Source organism: Phyllostomus hastatus, unplaced genomic scaffold (genome assembly GCF_019186645.2).
Source record: "Phyllostomus hastatus isolate PE091 unplaced genomic scaffold, TTU_PhHast_1.1 phas_scaffold_93, whole genome shotgun sequence".
NCBI classification, from domain to species: Eukaryota; Metazoa; Chordata; class Mammalia; order Chiroptera; family Phyllostomidae; genus Phyllostomus; species Phyllostomus hastatus.
Genome location: NW_025334042.1, coordinates 19,620,340 through 19,639,467, shown reverse-complemented (window position 1 = coordinate 19,639,467; position 19,128 = coordinate 19,620,340). Strand labels below are relative to the sequence as shown.

Here is a 19,128-nt window from a genome sequence, read left to right as displayed (position 1 = left end):
TTGTGCAAGTCATCCAGCTGGAAGGACAAGGTGCTCTCTCCCCTGCACCAGAGACCTGTCATCTAGCGCAATCACTGCTGTTTGTTGAGCAATCACTTTGCACCAGGCCCTGAGCATTTTCTCATTAAACCTCACAACTACCTGATAAGAAAAGCATTTTTATCTCCATTTTATGAATGGGAAAATGAAGGCACAGATTGCTTGAGCACTATGACTAAACTCAACCACCTAGGAAGTGACAGTGCTGAGGTTTAATGAAAACATTTCAGGTGTTGGAGTCACCTTCTTAACCAGAAGGCTAGACTTCCTTGGGCAGAAGAGTCAGAAGTATTTTGGCCAGCTATGCCCCAGTTGAATTGGGGGCTGGGAGGAAAGTGTACTGAATTCCTGGTGGCTGCAGTCTGATTTTGCTCCCTCTCCTTCCCCCACTGCTCCCTTCCCAATATTGCCTTCAGTGTAACCACGTCAGAAGAAGCACACAATGACAAGGGCCAGATTCATGGAGTAGAAATGGAAATGTCTCCAGCAGGAAAGGGAATGCAGCCAGAGGGACCTATTTAAGAATTTCTCGACCCTAGCACTACTGACATTTTGGGCAGCATAATTTTGGGGTATGGGAGGGGGACTTCATGCATTATAGGACATTTAGCAGCATCCCTAGCTTCTACCCACTAGATTCCAATAGCACCCCTATGCCCACCCTTAGGTGTGACAACCAAAATGGTATGCACATGATGCCAAATACCTCCAAAGTGTGTGCGGGTGGGGGGTGGGGGGGATCATGCCTTCCCTTTCCATGGGAAACAACTGGTTGAGCAGAGTAAGTACTCTCTGATTGGAAAGGGAGATGTCAGTAAGACCAGATCAGTGAGAAGTAAGGGAACTGCCCTAATGGAGGTGAAAAGAATGACTCACAGATAGGGTCCACTTTCTGAGTGGCCTGTCCCAGTTGGTTGATGGATGACAGAAGATTCTCTAAAGCTGCACAAGAGTGTCACCCACCTTGGTCTGGTACAAGGCCTCAGCCTTGCTCCTCTGGGCGATCTCCTCATATTGGAGCGGACCTCAAGGATGATGTTGTCCAGGTCCAGGTTGTGGTTGTTTTCCATGGGCACCACCATGGACATGTCACTGATGTGGCTCTGCATCTGGGACAGTTCCTACAGAGCCAAGCAGACATGTCTGCTCCTGAGAAGACCCCCACACTGGGGAGCCCCAGATGACAGGGAGCCACCAGCTAAGAGAGCTCAGGACTGATTAAGGGACAGGTGGGAAGGTTCCACTTTTGTCAGAAGGACCAACATGACTCAGACTCCTACTAGTAAACCTCTGAATGCCTTGTTCTCCAGGAGAGACATGAGGCAGGTGGGACATGAGGCTTAGAGATGAGGCTCAGACTTATGGCATCACAGAGAGCCTTCAGGAAGTTGATGTCTGTCACACTCTCCACTTTGACATCCAGTTCCACTTTGATCATGTCGGCAGCATCAACATCCTGGGAGAAAATCCCATCTTTTCTAACCTGTGGGCTCAGCCCCATCCTGGGCACTGAGGGGAGGAGCAGGAGGAAGGGACCACAGGGGCCTACTCCCAGTAGCTCCCACTGAAGGGAAATGAGACACCCATCCAGACACAGGCAGGTATGTTCTAACATCACTAAACTGGCTATTTTTTAGGCTAGGCTGGGAGAATACCTATCAGAGAAGAGCAAAAGAGGCTATGAGCTTGAGAGGAAGGACAAGGATTGGGGCCATTATACTGAATCCAGGTAAGAATTTTTGAGGAGGGTTTGAGGAACAATCTAAATTTGCAACTCTCAAATGCTCTCTTTAAATAGCTCCTAGGAATGCACCCTTGAGGGAAAAAAATCTTATTTTCTTCTCTTTGTCCACTTGTAAATCACAGCTCAAGGCCTACTCAGATTCATGAACCCCACATAGCTACCAGGAAGGAACATGGCAAAAGCCCTGGAGCGGGAAGTAGAGGAAACCGAAGAGAAATGCCTCTCAGGCAGCCCTTGTCCTGGGAACAAGGGTCCAGATGCGTGTACAGTTGGCCCCCTCTGTCAAGCCTGGTTAAATGTAGAATTCTACTGCATTTAAAAAAGAACCACTGGCTAAAAATGTCTCAAACTTTCATTTGCTACCAAACATTTCTGTACACAAGTCCAAGGCCAACTATATAAGCAGGTGGAGGGAATTTCAATCAGTTGGCCATTCAGGAAACATTTTTCAGAGCATCAAGCATGTGCCAGGCCTTATGCTGGATACTGAGAAGCCCAACACCTGGGATTCCCCTTTAAAGATGGTGAGAGCTGCTGCTGAGAATGCCTACAGAAGTGACATCCACCTTCTATGGAGAAGCAATTTTCTACACCTCTGGGAATAATTTATCTAACACCTAGGTGTTTGCTGGAAACTAGCAGGTCACTTGACTTTCAAGGGATTTACCTCTACACAGGTCTGATGTTTCAACATTAAGACCAACTTCTCTCCCTTCAGCCCAGGACACTTCTGTATGGTGGTGGGACCCCAAAGAGTCCCTACAAACCCTTTATTTAAGGCTTGATATTATCCCATGGTCACGAAGAGATCTGCACACACTGTGCTCAAAAGCACTGCAGAACCCCTCAGTTAGCAACCATTGAAACCTAAATACCCTTGAGTCTCCACAATTGTCATAGTGTCCCTTACATGGAAGATCCAGAGCACAGAATCCCTATAAACCATCTCTTCAGCTTAGCTTGCATACATACACCTGTATATGAATGCCAAATGGCCTCCACATCCTCCCAGCCTCCTCCCAGCCTGTAAATGAGGCCATAGTGTGAGGCTACTCCTCCCTCCCCCTTCCATATCCACCAGCCCCCACTTCCTGAGCACCTCTCTGCTGGGCATTGTGCTTATCCTTCTGGCTGTTCTCCCACTGCCCTAGGGATCAGGAAGAATCCTCAGATTTAAGACCCTTCTTCCCCTTCCTCTTACACCCCAAACTGACCCATCATTTAGGAACCAGCAAGCAGCCTGGCCCTACTATGATGCCTTATACGACCAGCTTGTCCATTGAGCTCTCCTGTCCTACAGCTTCTGGGACACCCATTGCCCCTACCATGCCTGTAAGTCAAACAAGAATGCCTTTATTCCCTTCAACCACTGTGGAAGCCCTTGGACAGCAGACCTCAGACCTGGGATGACCCTCCATGCCCCAGCACCCAGCGAGTCTTGTACAACTTGGGAAGTTCTTGGATCCCCCAAAAAGGCAAGCCACAGCCTCACAAGCATACATGCCAACATTTAATCATATCTGACATTTGTGGAATGTCCTCAACTTCTTAAAACTCTTTCACTTATCTGAGCCAACAGACAAACGGGTAAACACACTACACATAGACCATACCCTCTTTGTGACTCATAGACAAAACACTTTCACATGACCTGTGACCTCAAATAAAAATGACAAAAGCATTAAGCATGACCTGAGTTTGAAAACTGATGTAGTCCCAACCTACCCAATGACTCTGCTTTTTGCCAAGAGGCCTGAAAACTAGGCCTGAAAACTCTAAAGAGATAGTGTCAAGCACAACTTTTAGAGAACTCAAGCAGGAGTGTTTCCCCTAGGACTTCATTCCCTCCAAGGGATACAACATGGACCATTCATTCATCTTCCCAAACATTCATTCACTCTCTCAGCAATCATTTGTCAAGTACCAACACGTGTCAGACACCAGGCTACCCAGTAGAAACATGATGATACAGAAGACAGGGTCCATGGTCTGGAGAAGCTCAGAGTTGTTTGAAGGAGGAGTCAGTCATGTAAACAACTTCTCACATCACACTGGAGTCAGTATTTTTGATAGCAGATCAAACAATGTACTATAGACATAAGAGAGAGAACAGCTATGGAAGGCATCATAAAAGAGGTAATTTTGAATGAGGTAGTGAGAGATGAGAAGGAGTGGGTCCAGAAGGTAGAGAAAGACACCTATGGTAGAGAGAGAAACATTTCAAATATGGGTGGGTGGGGGGGGGTGTTCATGAAAGATCCCACATGCTTGCAGAATAGGAGGCAAGGAAGAAGAGGACAGGTATTTTTGAAAAGCTACAGCTTGCTTTAATTCTGATGGACTAATTCCTATAGTTAAGTGGCTTTATTAAAAGAGGAAAATTTCACCCTAACCAGTGTGGCTCAGTTGGTTGGGCATTGTTCCACAAAGCGAAAGATCGTCGGTTCAATTCCCAGTCAGGGCACAAGCCTGGGTTGCCGGTGCCCATCCCCAGATGGGGCCAGTATAAGAGGCAACCAATCAATGTTTCTCTCCCTCTCTCCCTCCCTTTCCCCCTCTCTAAAAATAAATAATTTTTTTTAAAAAAGAGGAAAACAAGCACCTTTTTATGAAAGCCTGAGGGAACAATAAGGGAGAGTTATCTGACCTGTCTTCAAACCAGAGATAGAGTTTTGCCTAGTCCAAGAGTCCGGAAGGAGCATTCAGCCCTCCCAGGCAGGTACAAACGCTGAGGCTGTGAAGCACCACCAGTGTGATTTAATGGGGGCAGGAGCTTTGAAATACATCACTGGCAACAGGAAAAGGCAAACCACTGCCTGGGGCTAAATATTTGCAGTGCATATACCTGGTAGATCTCAGGAACTTAGTGATGAGCAAAAGAAGCTATACACAAAAACAATATATTCTGCATGATTCCATTATATGCAATTCTAGAAGAGGCAAAATTACCTGGAAGCAAGCCCCAGGCTGGGCCTCAGGGCTGGTGGGTGATTGACTGCAAACGGGTGTGGGAGAGCATTTTGGAAGATGTCCCATGTTTTGATTGTGATACTTTGTCAGAACTCATTGAAATGTACTCTGAAAATGGGTGCATTGTTATTTATGCAAATTATACCTCAATGAAGTTGATTTTTAAAAGGTGACAGGAAGAAGAGACAGCAAGGACAGAATATTCACATTAAAGATAATAGGAGCGCAGAGCTGTCCTTTGGAATAAGTATTCCAAAGAACTTTACTACATTTATTTGTCCCTATATATACCACACCATGAGTGTCTTAAGGGGATAGCCATGTTATATTCATCTCTGTAGGCAGCAAACAGTACGTGAACTGAGCTGATATTAAATGAAATTTAAATAAATGGATAAATAGAATGGAGGTAGGCAAACTCACCCAGGAAGAACATGTATCATGAAAAAAATAAGTAAAAAGAGTAGATCAGTCTTCCTGGAGGCAAAGGAAGGCAGCAAGACAATGACCCAGAGGAACAAGGCAGCAGAAAGCTGCCCAGCTGGCAATGAGAGGTTGCCCTTAACTCTCCTCTCTGTCCCTCCATAAAGATTTCCCTTGGGAGTCTGTTGCATGGGTTTCTAAAAGTGTGGACTATAGATTCTGGAAGCCCGAAGCCATGGGAAGGAGAAGTGGGAGAAGACAGGCAATACGGTAGAGAAGGTGTGGAATGGGAGAAATGAAGAAGGAATAAGGATAAAGTTCACAAAGACTTTGCAAATGTTTGCTGCTCAATAGATTTCTCAAAGGAAGCTATATCCCCAGAATCAAATAAGATTTGACACCTTGCATTGTGATTCCACCCTAGAAGAAAGACTTATCCTTACAGCTTCATAGAGGTCTCTCAGGAAGTTGACCTCACCATTTAGACTTCTAAGTTCACTTTGTTCGTATAGGAATTATCCACATCCTAAAAGTAAGCAACAGAGAACCAGAGTACTGAGCTTCAATATTACTCTCATTTGTTACCATCACATTTAGTAATATTGATATCACATTCACATGGTTAGGGGGCAAAAATCGCTTAAACCAGATGTTACACTTGTGATAAAGAGATTTGAAAATTGAGCTTAATTTTAGGGAAGGTCGATATTATCCATTTTTATAACTTGTATGATTATAATGGTAGTCATCAATAGTAGGCAATAAAGTGGTGTAATACAGGGTTCAATCCAGTGGTTTAGTGGTGACTTCATTGTGCAAATCATCTTCTGTGCCAGCCTCCCAGAACAGTCTGCCACTCTAGCTCCCACCTCCGGGCTATGGGAAACTTCTGGATGGAATGAACTCAATAGCCTGGGAGAGGCCACTGCCCTTAATGACTGGAATACATCTTTGAAAGGCTGCAGCTCTTTATTAATGGTAGGTACTGTGGGACAAGAAGATAAAGATCTGGCCCTCCCAGGACTTCCGCTTTTCCTGAATCACCTCTTGTGTTCAGTAACCCCTAGTACTCCTGCCAAAGTAGACACCTCTCTCAGGTGCTTTTGAGAGTCAGACTGCCTTGGGGCAAGACCATTTGTAGCATTCCATCTGGAAGGCCCTTCCCCTGGCACACAGGTCCCTGTGTCAACAAGGTGGAAGAACCCGAGCCCTGCCTGTTCCAAATTCTACAGGCAGGCTCTGTCTCAATCTGCCATGCACTCACAGCTCCTGGCTAAGTTTCAGTGCTTCAGACCCAGTTGCAGCCCTGTGTGAAGTTTTTGACTGTTTTGGAAGTGGTTATCTAGGATGTGAAAACAGCTGCCCCTGTCTTCAGATTTCTGATACTCTTACTTTTTGCTTACCATTATGGGAAAATTAGAACTAGTCTGGACTGGGGGGGGGTATAAAAGAAGATATCTTTTACCCAAAATCTACACGTGAAAATCAAATCCTAGCCTTGAGTTTGCAGTTCTTTTTATCTTTGTCTTCTGGCCCTGATGTAGTCCCACTGTTCTAAGAGAAGCTGATGGGGGGCTCAACTGTTGGAAAAATTTTAGTTTCAGGTAATAGCTAATAAGCTTAGAAATCAATGCATGTCAAAAGATGTTGTTTCAGGAACTGGAGGTATGACCTACCTTAACTCCAGGAGATGATAAGTGGTTCCACCTTTGTGCCTCAGGAGGACTGCAAGCAACTCAAGAAAGCATCTGAGCCATTGTACTCTAAGTGAGATGACCACCACCCAGGACTCAGCTGAAGACCATCGACCAGGACACAGATGAAAGAATGCTGCAGATTTTTATCTGATTAACTTTTTCCCTGAATTCCAACCCCCTTACCTACACTTTTATTCTCCTTATAAAAAAGGGTCAGCTTAAAATGGAATTTAAGGTGGTCTGTTAGGGTACAAACCTGCCATCTTCTCAGATCGCCAGCTATCCAAATAAAGTGCCCGTAAAGATTCAATCCCTGTCTCTGCTCGTTGGGTCTGGTAGGTGATGGGCAGCACAAACACCAGCTTTTCTGCTTTCAAAGCCTCTTTACTGAAGTATCATTTGGGGGAAAAAATTTATAGCTGACTACTCAGGCTAATCTAGTAGATCTAATCTTAAGATTTTTATGATTACCCACTTAAAGATCTAAGTGTTCAATAGCTATACTTTTTAGTTGTTGAAGGCAAAAATACTTCTTTCATTGGAGTTACTATTTTGCTGGGCACAAATGACTATATGACAGAAATAGACTAAAAGATAAACTTTTTATAGCATATCAGGTGTATTTGTGCTGGTCTATTTAAAATCTTTTCTGTATAAATTAGTTGTTTAAGTTTTGGTTGCAGTGGGGGTGAGTTTGGTACAAATATAATTCTACGAGCTCTGCACTTCCAACTCTCTTCATCTTCCTGTCAAAGTGGTGTTCCACTTGTCCAACGCAGCTTGAGTACAAGGGGCAGCCAAGGGCTTTAATGCTCCTTTGTCTGGCTTTAGTTTAATAAAATGTTTGGTAGAACATTTCTGACCAGAAAACATGTATATCGTGCCTCCAGAAAGAAGGGGAAAAATAGTAGTTTAATTCCCAATGTATATCTTTGTGGTTTTTTTAGTAGTAATAGGAACCTGCACTGAAAAAGAAAATGATGATCTTTATCTATATTTTTTGTTACAGAAAGATAAATTTCTTCCCAGCTTGACTGTGAATTCCATGAGAGCAGAGACTAGAGGTCTGTTCTGTTCTATTTCTGAGCCTGGCAGTGGTCTAGAAAATGGTAGGCACTCAGTCTAGTCGTTGAATGAATAAATGGATAAATCCCACAATAGGAGTGAAAAATCCAGTTATAAAGCAGTATGTATTTAAGACCTTACTCTGTAAAACATGGCATATTTACATGTACCTGTCTGTATTATGTATATGCACATGCATACACAGAAAGTGTGTATAATTTTACACAGGGTGGTGAAATTATAGATGATCTTTTTCTAACTTTGCTAAATTTTATGCAGTTTTGCTATAAGTTTGTGTTGCTTGTGATCTAGGGAAAGATCTTTAAAAGAAAGGGAGAAGAGTGAAGGATAAAAAAATAAAAGATAAAGGATGGAGAATAAAGAAGCTGTCACCACTGGAAGACGGACTATTTAATCCTAAAAACATAGCTGGTATGATACGAAGCACCAGCTTGGGGAGGTTCCTGTCACCCCTCTGACCATTCCACTTAGGTACATACCTACTCTATATACCCCAGCTGCCTTCAAAGGCAAAGAGCTTCTCCAACTCTGTCTTCAAATAGAAGGTGAATTTGAGGGATTCCTTAAGGTTCAGAAAGCTCAGAATTGCCAGCCACACATAGACTTAGAATGATTCCTCCCCAGGCCCTAGCCTGGCCTCAGAAGTGATTCCCTCCCCCTGGAAGATTCCCTGATACACTAGCACACAGTGTGGTCCCAGCCTGTGTCAAAAACATGGACCATGCCCTGGCTGAGTGGCTCTGTTGGTTGGAGTGTCATCCAGTACACCAAAAAGGTTGCAGCTTCAATCCCTGGTCAGGACATATACTTAGGTTGCAGGTTCAGTCCTGGTCAGGGTACAGAAGATAGACAATCTCTCTCTCTCTCTCTCTCCCTCTCTCTCTCTCTCTCCCCCTCTCCCTCTCTCTCCCTCTCCCTCTCTCTCTCTCTCTCTCTCTCTCTCCCTTCCTCTCCCTCCCCACCCCCCGCACTTCCCATGAATAAAACATATCCTTGGGTGAGGATTTTTTTTAAAAGAACATGGACCATGCTGCTAATCCTGGAATTCTCCTGGGATCTGGTCTGGACTTCTGCCCTGTAGCCTGGCCCTTCCTGCATGTTGCCCAGGCTCTCTCTTCTTCCTAGTCCTGCTCCAGGTTTCCTTTCCAACACGCCTTGAATGACCCCTCTCCCAATCCCAAGTACCCTTCAGTCTTTCACTGCCTCCCTCAGTAGCCCTATCTATCATCTCTCCTCATAAGAGTTCACAAGAGAGTCTTAGGCTCTCACTGTCAACTTTCAGCTCCATCCTGCCTTGGTGTGCAGCCATTCCATCTTCCTTTCAGTCTGGTGGATGGCTGGTCCTGCTCCCCTCATTTATTTCTATTCATTCTTTCAATTGACTGCCAAACTTTGCTGACCCTGTGCTGCCTCTGCTTTCGGGGAAACCTGGCCTAATCCTGAGGTCCCATAACAGGAAACCCATTCCACCAAAGCATAAGCCATGCTCTCCAATATCTGCTTTGTTAATAAAGGCAGTATTTGCTCTCCATTTGTTCATTCCTTTGTCTTTTTTAATTGGCTTTTTTAAAAGGACCAGAATGTGGTCCTTTCAGATCCCAGGAGCTCCATTTGCAGAAAGATTTGCTCTGTTTGGCTGGCATGGGAGTGGTGCAAAGGAGCCAAAGTCCCAGTGGTGACTTGATGAAATGCAAAACTCTCTTCTTCAAAGGCTGGATCACAGAGGCCTGCCCAGAGGCGGGGGCAGGGGGAGGGGGAAGATGGATGAGAAGAACACTTTGTGGGGAGACCCTTTTTAAGCAACATTAAGTACTCTTGGGCAGACCTATCCCAAGAAACCCAGCCACGTGGATAAAGGAGAAGCCAAGACAATTCAGTGTCCTTATACTCACTACCAAACTTCTGGAAGACCACCACCCACACCTGATTTTCCTCCACTCTTGTGCCTCGATTTATTCTGTGACTCCTTGAATGAAAGTCAAATACCAGAATGTGAAATACAGTGCAATTTATTGAGAAAAGAAAATGCAATATAATCATCACCAGGGGATCCACAGCTAAGGAAATTAAGGGGACATAGGTAAGGCAAAATGTGGGAAGGCACCCTGGGAACCAGGAGTCCAATCGGGGCTGAAACATGCCAGCTTCAGACCATCAACCCCTGGTCAGAGAGAGAGATGAGCCAGAAGGGAACAGGCCAGGCTGGGAAGGTCCACATTGGTTTGGGCTCAAGTGTTGCTGTCCAAAATCAAGAGCCATCACAAGGTCAGATCTAGGGACATCATCCCAGAACAGCAGCTGGCCCTCCCTGGCCTAGGAGACATCTTGCGCATGAAGGAGTCAGGAAGAAGTTCAGCCCATTCTCCAGGGAGCTTGAGGAAAAGCAAAGTTGGGGTTGGCATCTGTTTATGCTAAGCAGAGAGTGGGAAGTACCGTTGCAAGCTGAAGGAGAAGCAGGTGGGCATGGAGATTTGGCCCTGAAGGATTACTTGGAGCTGTGCTGGCCCTAGCTGGTGGTTTAGGAGTGGTACGTGCTGGAGCTGCCTCCACCGCTAGACATGCCACCAAATCCACTCTGGCTCACAGAGCTGCTGCTTCCAGAGTTGAGCCTGCTCCCACTGCTGCCGCTCTGGTAGCCCCCAGTGCTGCCGCTCTGGTAGCCCCCAGTGCTGCCGCTCTGGTGACCCCCAGTGCTGCCACTCTGGTAACCCCCACTGCTGCCTCTCTGGTAGCCCCCAGTGCTGCCGCTCTGGTAGCCCCCAGTGCTACCGCTCTGGTAGCCCCCAGTGCTGCCGCTCTGGTGACCCCCACTGCTGCCACTCTGGTAACCCCCACTGCTGCCGCTCTGGTAGCCCCCAGAGCTGCCGCTGCTAACACCACCACAGCCACTGCTGCTGCCACCACTTCCTCCTCTGTAGCCACCGCTGCTTCCGCTGCTTCCTCTGCTGATGCTGCCGCTGCTGCTGCCTCTGTAGCCACTGCTGCTGCTGCCACTGACCCCTCCAAAGGGTCCACGGCTTCCACCAGAGCTGCTGCTCGTGCTGGTAACGTTGTTGACCACCGCTACAGGAAAACAAGCACTCAATTCAAGCTAATGACCTAAATCTATATCTCAGCTCCACCCTACTTGGCTGTGTGACTTAGAGAAAGATACCCAACTTCTCTGAGACCTCAGATGGTTAAAAAAAAAAAAAGGTAAGTCTGACCTTCTGGTGCCCTTTTCCAAAAACAGGAGCCAGCAGTATTCACAGAACTTTCTGGTTCTCCAACCTAGGGAACTCCCCAAGACCATAAGGGTTTGCCAGTTCACACTAGGGGTAGAGTGTGGCCATGACCTGAGACCCTAGATACCATTTGGTGGCCTGGCCTACTTGCATGGGTCAGGTTCTCCTGCCTGAAGGTCAGGAAGGATGATTCTAATTCCTTTTCACAACCCAGGAGAAGGTTTTTGAAGGGCTACTTACAAATGCTTACAGCACTCTGACACTCTCCAGACATCCTAAAAAAAGAAGAGAAGGAGAAATGGATTATTTCTACAATGAGTCATTAGCCAAACTGCTGGGGGTTCATAACTTTGGGAGCCACATTCTCCCATTTGCCCAACTAGGGGTCAAGCTCCCAGGGGGAAGAAAGGCTAACCCAAGTCTGTTTCCATGATCAGACCTCCCCAGGAAATAGGCTGCTTCAGGGGCTTGAGATGTCCAGAAAATCAACCAGCCATCCTCCATCTCTCTTCTTCTTTCCCTTGGGTCCCAAGATTATCTATTTCAGGCAAAGCCCACCTAATTAGCCCAGTCTCACCTCTCCTCCCCTACTGAGACCATCTTCCCTCCTTCCTTTCTTTCCTCACCCAGCCCTGGCTTTTTTATTTGACTACCCTCTCCCAATAAGCCTTCCTGGTGTGACGAAGGTGGTGATGATAATAGTTGTTCAAGGTGGGTAAAATGTGAGAGGAGCTGACACTCAACATACGATGAGCTTAAAAATGCCCTTCCCACACTGCCCATGTCCCCGTGCCTCGTCGTTATTCGTGGAGCAGGCGTGGCCCCTATCTGAGCAGACATGGGATGTGTCTGCACACCATGCCCGTGCAGCCCCGCCGGGGTCCCAATACAAGCAGCACCATCTCCACTCTCACTCCTCTTCATGGAGACTCATAAGAAATCCTTAAGTTTTCTTCTCACACTTGAGTTTTGCTTTCTTCATCAGATTGGGAGCTGCCTAGGGACAGAGGCTATGAACACAGGCTGCATGGAGAGCTGGTCAACAGAAGGATCTCTCAATGCTTGATATGCCTTTGGCATTTGATATCCACTCACTAAGCCCTCACCTGCTGCTGGATAGTGGGTTGTTTTTCTAGAGTATGTATGTATCAGCCACCTCCCCATATGGACTCAGGCTCAGGGGTGGGTGGTTGCAGAGCTGTCCGTGTGGTAACGACCAGCCACATAAGGCTATTTAAATATATTAAAGTTAGATCAAATGTAAAATTCGGTTCCTCAATTGCACTAGCCACATTTCAAGTGTTCAAATAGCTAATGCTATTCTATTGGACAGCACAGACACAGAACATTTCTGTCGTCTCAGCAAGTTCCAGTGGACAGCACTATAATTTTTTCATAACCCCAAAGCACTTTTCTTACACATCACACACAGTAAGGCTCAACAGAGGTATGTGATACAGTATTGATGTCCATGGTAAGGTGGCAAGTTGAATGATCTTGTTTAACAAAAAATAATGGAACTTGAATGCTAAACACAGTCATTCGGGAGATTTCTTACCCCTTGTCTAAGTTGTCCTCTCCTTCTCATCTTGCCTTCTTTCTTCATTATCAAATGTCACTTTAAAGTTGTATCTGGAGAATGCTGACCCCACCACCCCTCACCTGCACTCCTCGCCCTCCAGCAGCTTGCGGTAGGTGGCGATCTCCACATCCAGGGCCAGCTTGACATTCATGAGCTCCTGGTAGTCACGCAGCAGCCGGGCCAGGTCATCCTTGGCCTTCTGTAGGGCAGCCTGCAGCTCTTGGAGCTTGGCATTGGCATCCTTGAGGGCCATCTCCCCACGCTGCTCAGCATCAGCAATGGCAGCCTGAAGGTTGGCATTCTGAGGCAGAGGGAAATTGGAGGTCAATTAGCATAGTGACCCAGAAACATGCAGCTGATCCTTCCTCAGAAGCGATCTCTTCCCTACCCAGCATCCCTTCACTCCCTTCCCTAGAAAGTCAATGGAGCATGTTCAGAAAACAGAAGTCAGTTTTGCAAGTGGTTCATTAATCTTTGGCCCATTGAAATTGACTCACGTCTCATCAGTAAAAGAAACACTGATTTGCTGGTAAAAGTAGTAGTGGTCTGGTGAGTAGTTCTTTTTTGTAAGGCTATTTAAAAACTCCCTTGCCTAATCACTTTATTCCAGTGATACAAAGTAGCCAAGAAGGTTATGTGAAGTACATGACTAATAGCTCCCTGAGGGCAGATTTTACTGAGGACTGAGTGTTTAAGGACACCCCTAAAGCTGCAAGATTTGCTGGGCCCAACAGAATGGGCAACCATCTGTCCTTAGGGAGCCTTCAAGAAACCCAGCCTCCAGGAGGACCATCTGGAGAAACAGAAAGTCCCAGAGACTGTGCTATCCCGCACATGACCCCATGAGAGGACAGAGAAAGCATGTGGCAGAGGCCCGTCCATTGCTTCTCCTTCTCCCCAGAGCCCAGAAGACGTCCAGATCTCTCCATTTATCCCAGACGCACCTGCTTCTTGACGCTCTCAATCTCGGCCCGCAGCCTCTGGATCATCCTGTTGAGCTCCATGATCTCACTCTTGGTGCTCTTCAGGTCATCCCCGTGTCTGCCGGCTGTGGTCTGCAGCTCCCCAAGCTAACAGAGGAGAAACCAATCAACATGGTTTTGCAAAGTGTGGGAGCATTTTTTATGAAGGTCAGCAGGACCTAAAACTAGAGTGTAGGGAAAGGAAAGGGCTCCCACCTTGGTCTGGTACAGGGCCTCAGCCTCAGCCTTGCTCCTCTGGGCGATCTCCTCGTACTGGGCCTTGACCTCAGCGATGATGCTGTCCAGGTCCAGGCTACGGTTGTTGTCCATAGAGAGGACCACAGAGGTGTCACTAACATGACTCTGCATCTGGGACAGCTCCTGTGAGAAACATGGATGATCATCTTCTCTATTCCCTGGCTTCAGGGGAGGTTGGGAATGAAAAAGTTCAAGAATCTTTGATCATCAGAGATATCGCAGCGATGGGGCCAGAATTGTGACCATTAGAATAATAACTTTGCATTTCAGGTCTGGCAACCGACTAAAGGATGCCAGACAACAAAGCTAAGGGAAAAGGAAATGCACAGATATAATCAGGTGTCAGCCTGCAAGCATCAGCCAGTGGCATAGTGCACAGGTTTCCCTGGGACTGCAGTAGGGAGGAGTACTCCAAAGGAGCTAGCTGTGGCACTCATGTAGGAGCCGGAGGGAAGGTGTAGAACAAAATGGGAAAGTAAAGAGGATGGAGAGGAACCATGCAGGCTGACAGAGCTGAGTTCTGAACCCCGTCACTGCTTTTGTGTGTGTTCTGCTACTTGACTGTTCTCTAAAGTTACACTTGGAAAACATGTTTGGGGAGATGCAGACAGGAAGGCTCTGGAGCTTGGCAAGCCAAGGAATCACCATCTCATAGAGAGTCCTCAGGAAGTTGATCTCATCTGTCAAGGAGTCCACCTTGGCCTGCAGCTCCACCTTGTTCATGTAGGCTGCATCCACATCCTGGGGCGGGGAAGGAAGGCTGGTCAGCAAGGCAGAAGAATGACCCTCTGCTCCACTGCCACTCACGACTCAGCTCTCTCCTGTCTCCACCTCTCCCCTTCGTCCCTCGCCCACCCCTCCTCTTCACTGTGACTTCTCACTTTGCCTTTTAAAAGAAAGAAAAGGTGGTTTTCTTATCACTGCTTTGACCAATCAAACCCCAACATTGTAACAAATTGTAAGCCATATCAGCCAGGCATGGCATAAGGGTAGAAAAAACACATTTATCTAACATATGACTTTGGTTATAAAGTACCAAAAACCCACCCTCTTGAACAGAAATAGAGGTATTCTCATTATTTCATCTGTATGATAACTGATTTAAACAAGCAATAAGTATTTATAGACTGTTGCTGTTAATAACATCCAAGCACATTTGTAGGCTGAAAACCTTAATTAATGCTATACAAAAAATGTTCATTATTAGTTGACAGTACTAATCAGCTCGTCATTCATATCGTAAGATGTCTTCCCCACCAGTATGTACTCAGAGCAGCTTCCTTTTCCCCCTCATTTCCAAAAATGCAAGGAAAACCGTAAGCCCCGCACAGGGCATAGGGCCTCAGTGCCTGGGAGCTGACTCTGCCCCTGCCCATGGTGGCAGTGGCAGTGCCCAGACACGGAGCCATGGCCTGCCCGTCCCAGCTCACTTACCTTCTTGAGTCCCACAAACTCATTCTCTGCCGCAGTGCGTTTGTTGATCTCATCTTCATACCTGGGACAGAAGGGGGCATACACTGTTTCAGAAGCTTTTTTTAAAAGGTGAGGATCTCAAGCACTCATGAAGAATGTCCTCACTCAGAGACAGGACCAGCTACACAGGGCCCTGGGTCAGGAGGTCCTCACACTCAGTTAATGCTCTGCTGGAAGCGTCTTGAAATTCTTAATTTTTTTAACAAGGGCCCTGCATTGTCATTTTGCACTGAGTCCCAAAATGTACACAGCCAGTTCTGCCTAGAAGCCTTTCAGAGCTCTGGTCACTGCCTCACCCTCCTCCAAGTCCCAGTGCCAGGCTGAGGTCAGGCAGGATGGGGGAAGACTTCGAGGAGCCCAGTGACTTGCCCACTCTGACAGACACCACAAAGCACGAAGTGCACATATGAGGCCGGGAGAGGTGTTTCTGTTCCTCTTTTCATTAATTAGAGTTGCTTCTTATAGGAATTTGAGATAAAAATGAACTTGTGTCTTCTGAATGCATCAAACTTATGAGCTCATGCCTGTTAATAATGAAAATATTCTACCATGAGTTTGGATTTCATAAAGATTAAAGGCTGGGATGATTCCAGGAAAAAGGAGGTTTCTGGGCAATGAGAACTATGAGTGACTACTGGATTCCCAGAACCCAGCGCGGAGCCTGCCACAAGATGGGTGTCCACCAGGTTCATGCAGTTGAATTGGAATAAGGCTTCCCCTGAGCAGGGGTGCCTACCTCTGTGGGTCCTGACCTCTGAGGATGTCTGGAGCTCCTTCCCCACCTTGAAAGGCCCTGTTTACCTCTCACAGACTGAGAGGGTGTCACTACAGCACCAAACACACATGAGGAAGCTGAAGCTGCAGAAAGGATATTGCACTGGCCACACTGAATGAGTGCTTTACAAAGTGGGGCCTGGACTGTCTGCCCAGAATCCCCGGGGAGCTGTGGGGCACTCAGACTTCTGGAACCCACCCACACCCACTGACTCAGGGTGTCTAGGACTGGAGACAGGAATGTGCATTTTTTACAAACTTCTGAGGGGACTCCTAGGTACAGTAAAACATGTAGGGCTCCCCAACCTAAAGCGCTCCAAACTCTGGGAGGCTCTCCTGTCCATCTGGGCTGGCCTAAGAGGAGGCCTGCCTGATGTCTGAAAAACGTCTCATAATCAGCCTCCTAGAAGTCTCTGTCCCCACCATTTCACCTTCTTCTGCTTGGCCATGCTCCCCTCAATAAATCTGCCCAAGAGTATTGACTGAACGTGCAGTCAGGAAAAGTTAAAATCCCAAAATGGGGCCACGCCTCCTTGCTAACCCCCAGAAGAGGAAGTAGCCCAGCTGGGGCTCTTACTTCTTTTTGAAGTCTTCCACCAGGTCCTGCATGTTCTTCAGCTCTCCTTCCAGGGTCCCCCTCTCCCCGAGAACCAAATCCAGCTGCCTGCGCAGGAAGCTGATGTAGGATTCAAAGAAAGGCTCCAGGTTGTTGGGGCCTGAGCCAGAGCCTGGGTGCTGCTGCTGAAGCAGATTCCATTTGGTCTCCAGGACCTTGTTCTGCTGTTCCAGGAACCGCACCTGCATCCCAAAGGGTAAAAATGTGGGACATGAATCCAGTTTTTTAAATTGCAATAGCCTCTGGGGGTTTTTTTGTCGTCATTGTGTTGTTTGGTTGAGGGTGTTTGTTTATTTGTTTGGCATTTGAAAAGGATCAGGATTTTAAAAAAGGAGAGTTAGAATACGTTAAGTGCCTGCTCTATACCTATTTTCACATTTCATTTTCTATCTCATTTAATTCTCACAACCACCTATATGGAAAATCTTATCATCCTAGTTTTGTAGATAAGGAAACTAAGGCTCATAGAGCTTAATTAGATTCCCAAAGTAATGTGGCTACTAAGTAACAAAGCAAAGAGTCAAACCAAGCACTTCCCAAGTCTATTGGGAAGCAGAATACAATTAACGGAGAGCAGCCTAAATAAAGTTATTTATCATTGAAAACTTGTTCCCCTCTATACAGGTAGTAAAAATAGAGAATGAAGTCTAACTTTTCCAAGGTTGTTTCAGATTTTCTCTAGTTGTTTCCCCTGTCAGTTACCTGCCTTACAGGCAATCTAGGGTTAACTCCCTAACCCAGGTTCATCGCCCAGATCATGCACACCATTCCCTGTCCCAGCACAGACCCCTTAATTTAATAGTGGCTGATGTCCAGCACCACTCAGAAGGTAAGTCAGTTGCCAATACTCATCACTGAGAGGCAGTCTCAAGATTTCTATTAGTGCAAGCTTAATTTCCAGCTAGTTTAGATTATCAAGCAATTGCTTTTCAAGAATAATTGAAAATTAGCTGAAATCCTGTCATGGCTAATACCCTATTTTTAATAAGAGCTAAGAGTATGTTTGGACCCTCACCTCACTTTTCCTGGTCTCATCACTAGAAGGAAACCAGAAGCCAGAATCCTTCCCCCATTTCATAGCTGGGAAAACAAGGCCCAAAGAGCAAGAAAGGTAGGGTTACTGACTTGTAGGAGCCAAGGCAGAGCCAGGACAAGATGCCACACCCCTGCCTCTAAGCCTGGCAGATCCCAATGACATCTCTCTATACCAGCCCCCTGGACAGCACAAACTGTCTACAACACCTCTGGACGTTTTCCTCACCTTGTCAATAAAGGAGGCAAATTTGTTGTTGAGGGTCTTTATCTGCTCCCGTTCCTGGGCCTTGACTTGCCCAATCTTGGGGTCGATCTCCACGTTGAGGGGCTGTAGGAGGCTCTGGTTGACAGTTACTTCCTGGATTCCCCCAGGGAAACCACCAGAGCCAAAGCCACCAGACCCACCAAAGCCACCAGGCCCACCAAAGCCACCAGACCCACCAAAGCCACCAGACCCACCAAAGCCACCAGACCCACCAAATCTACCAGCTCCACCAAAACCACAAGCCCCTCCAAAGCCACCTCCCATTCCTTTGCCAAAACCAGCACCAAAGCCACCTCCATAGCCACCCCCAAAGCCACGGCCGCAGCTGCTACGTCCTCCCCCAAAGCCACCAGCCAGGGAGCCACCAGCCACACTGATAGAGATGCTCTTGTTGCCACCCAGGTTATAGAGGCTGCGACTACCAAAGCCACCTGCCCCACTCCGGAACCCACAGGCTCCTCCACCAGCTCCCCCAGAGCGGGCCACACTGCTCATCCCGCTGCTGCCAGAGATCACGGCAGAATGGCCAGAGAAGCCGCAGCTCCCGCCACTGGAGGATTTCTTGGAGACTTGTCCCTTCATGGTGACAGAGCTTGGAGGTGAGCTAACAATCCCTTCACAAGAGCTGAGAGGGAGGAAGACAGAGCATGGGGACAACAGAGGAGACTGGCCTTTATATATGTGGCAGTTTGGCTTGGCAGAAGAAGAGGCCAGCAATTAGCTGAGAGTCATCTTGGGTTTGGCTTGCCTACTAGGCAATAAGTTATTTCTAAGTTCTCAACACACCTCAAAGATAATCCTCTGGACCAAAATGATTTTTCTTTCTTAGCTTAATCACCCAAACTTCCCTTAGTTGACAAAAGACTAGAACTCTCCACCCTCCCTTAAGTGATTTCCTCAGGGGTCCCAGGGAACTCAAACAGCACCTGATCCAGCAGGCAGAGTTGGTTTTAACACCAGGAGATTAGGAGCCACTGAGC

The 19,128-nt window shown here is 46.9% G+C and overlaps 1 protein-coding gene across 1 annotated transcript; it reads right to left on the bottom strand.

The window, feature by feature from the left end:
* Positions 1 to 9,972: 9,972 nt before the first annotated feature.
* LOC123812413 (keratin, type II cytoskeletal 2 oral-like) lies at positions 9,973 to 18,779 on the bottom strand. Its single transcript, XM_045829101.1, has 9 exons — positions 18,110 to 18,779; positions 16,810 to 17,030; positions 15,420 to 15,480; positions 14,631 to 14,726; positions 13,944 to 14,108; positions 13,710 to 13,835; positions 12,846 to 13,066; positions 11,424 to 11,458; positions 9,973 to 11,022 (listed from the first exon to the last, which is right to left on the bottom strand). The coding sequence occupies exons 1-9, from the start codon at positions 18,728 to 18,730 to the stop codon at positions 10,478 to 10,480; spliced, it is 2,091 nt and encodes a 696-aa protein (XP_045685057.1). The 5' UTR covers positions 18,731 to 18,779; the 3' UTR covers positions 9,973 to 10,477.
* Between the last annotated feature and the right edge of the window lie 349 nt (positions 18,780 to 19,128).

What these genes read in the sequence shown, in the direction of transcription:
- LOC123812413 (XM_045829101.1), bottom strand. Translation starts at nt 18,730, where the DNA reads ATGAAGGGACAAGTCTCCAAGAAATCCTCCAGTGGCGGGAGCTGCGGC. An exon ending in GTGGAAGACTTCAAAAAGAA is followed by an intron (nt 15,481 to 16,809) that starts GTAAGAGCCCCA and finishes CTTCTGTCCCAG; the next exon opens with GTATGAAGATGAGATCAACA. An exon ending in TGAGGACTCTCTATGAGATG is followed by an intron (nt 14,109 to 14,630) that starts GTGATTCCTTGG and finishes TGTTTCTCACAG; the next exon opens with GAGCTGTCCCAGATGCAGAG.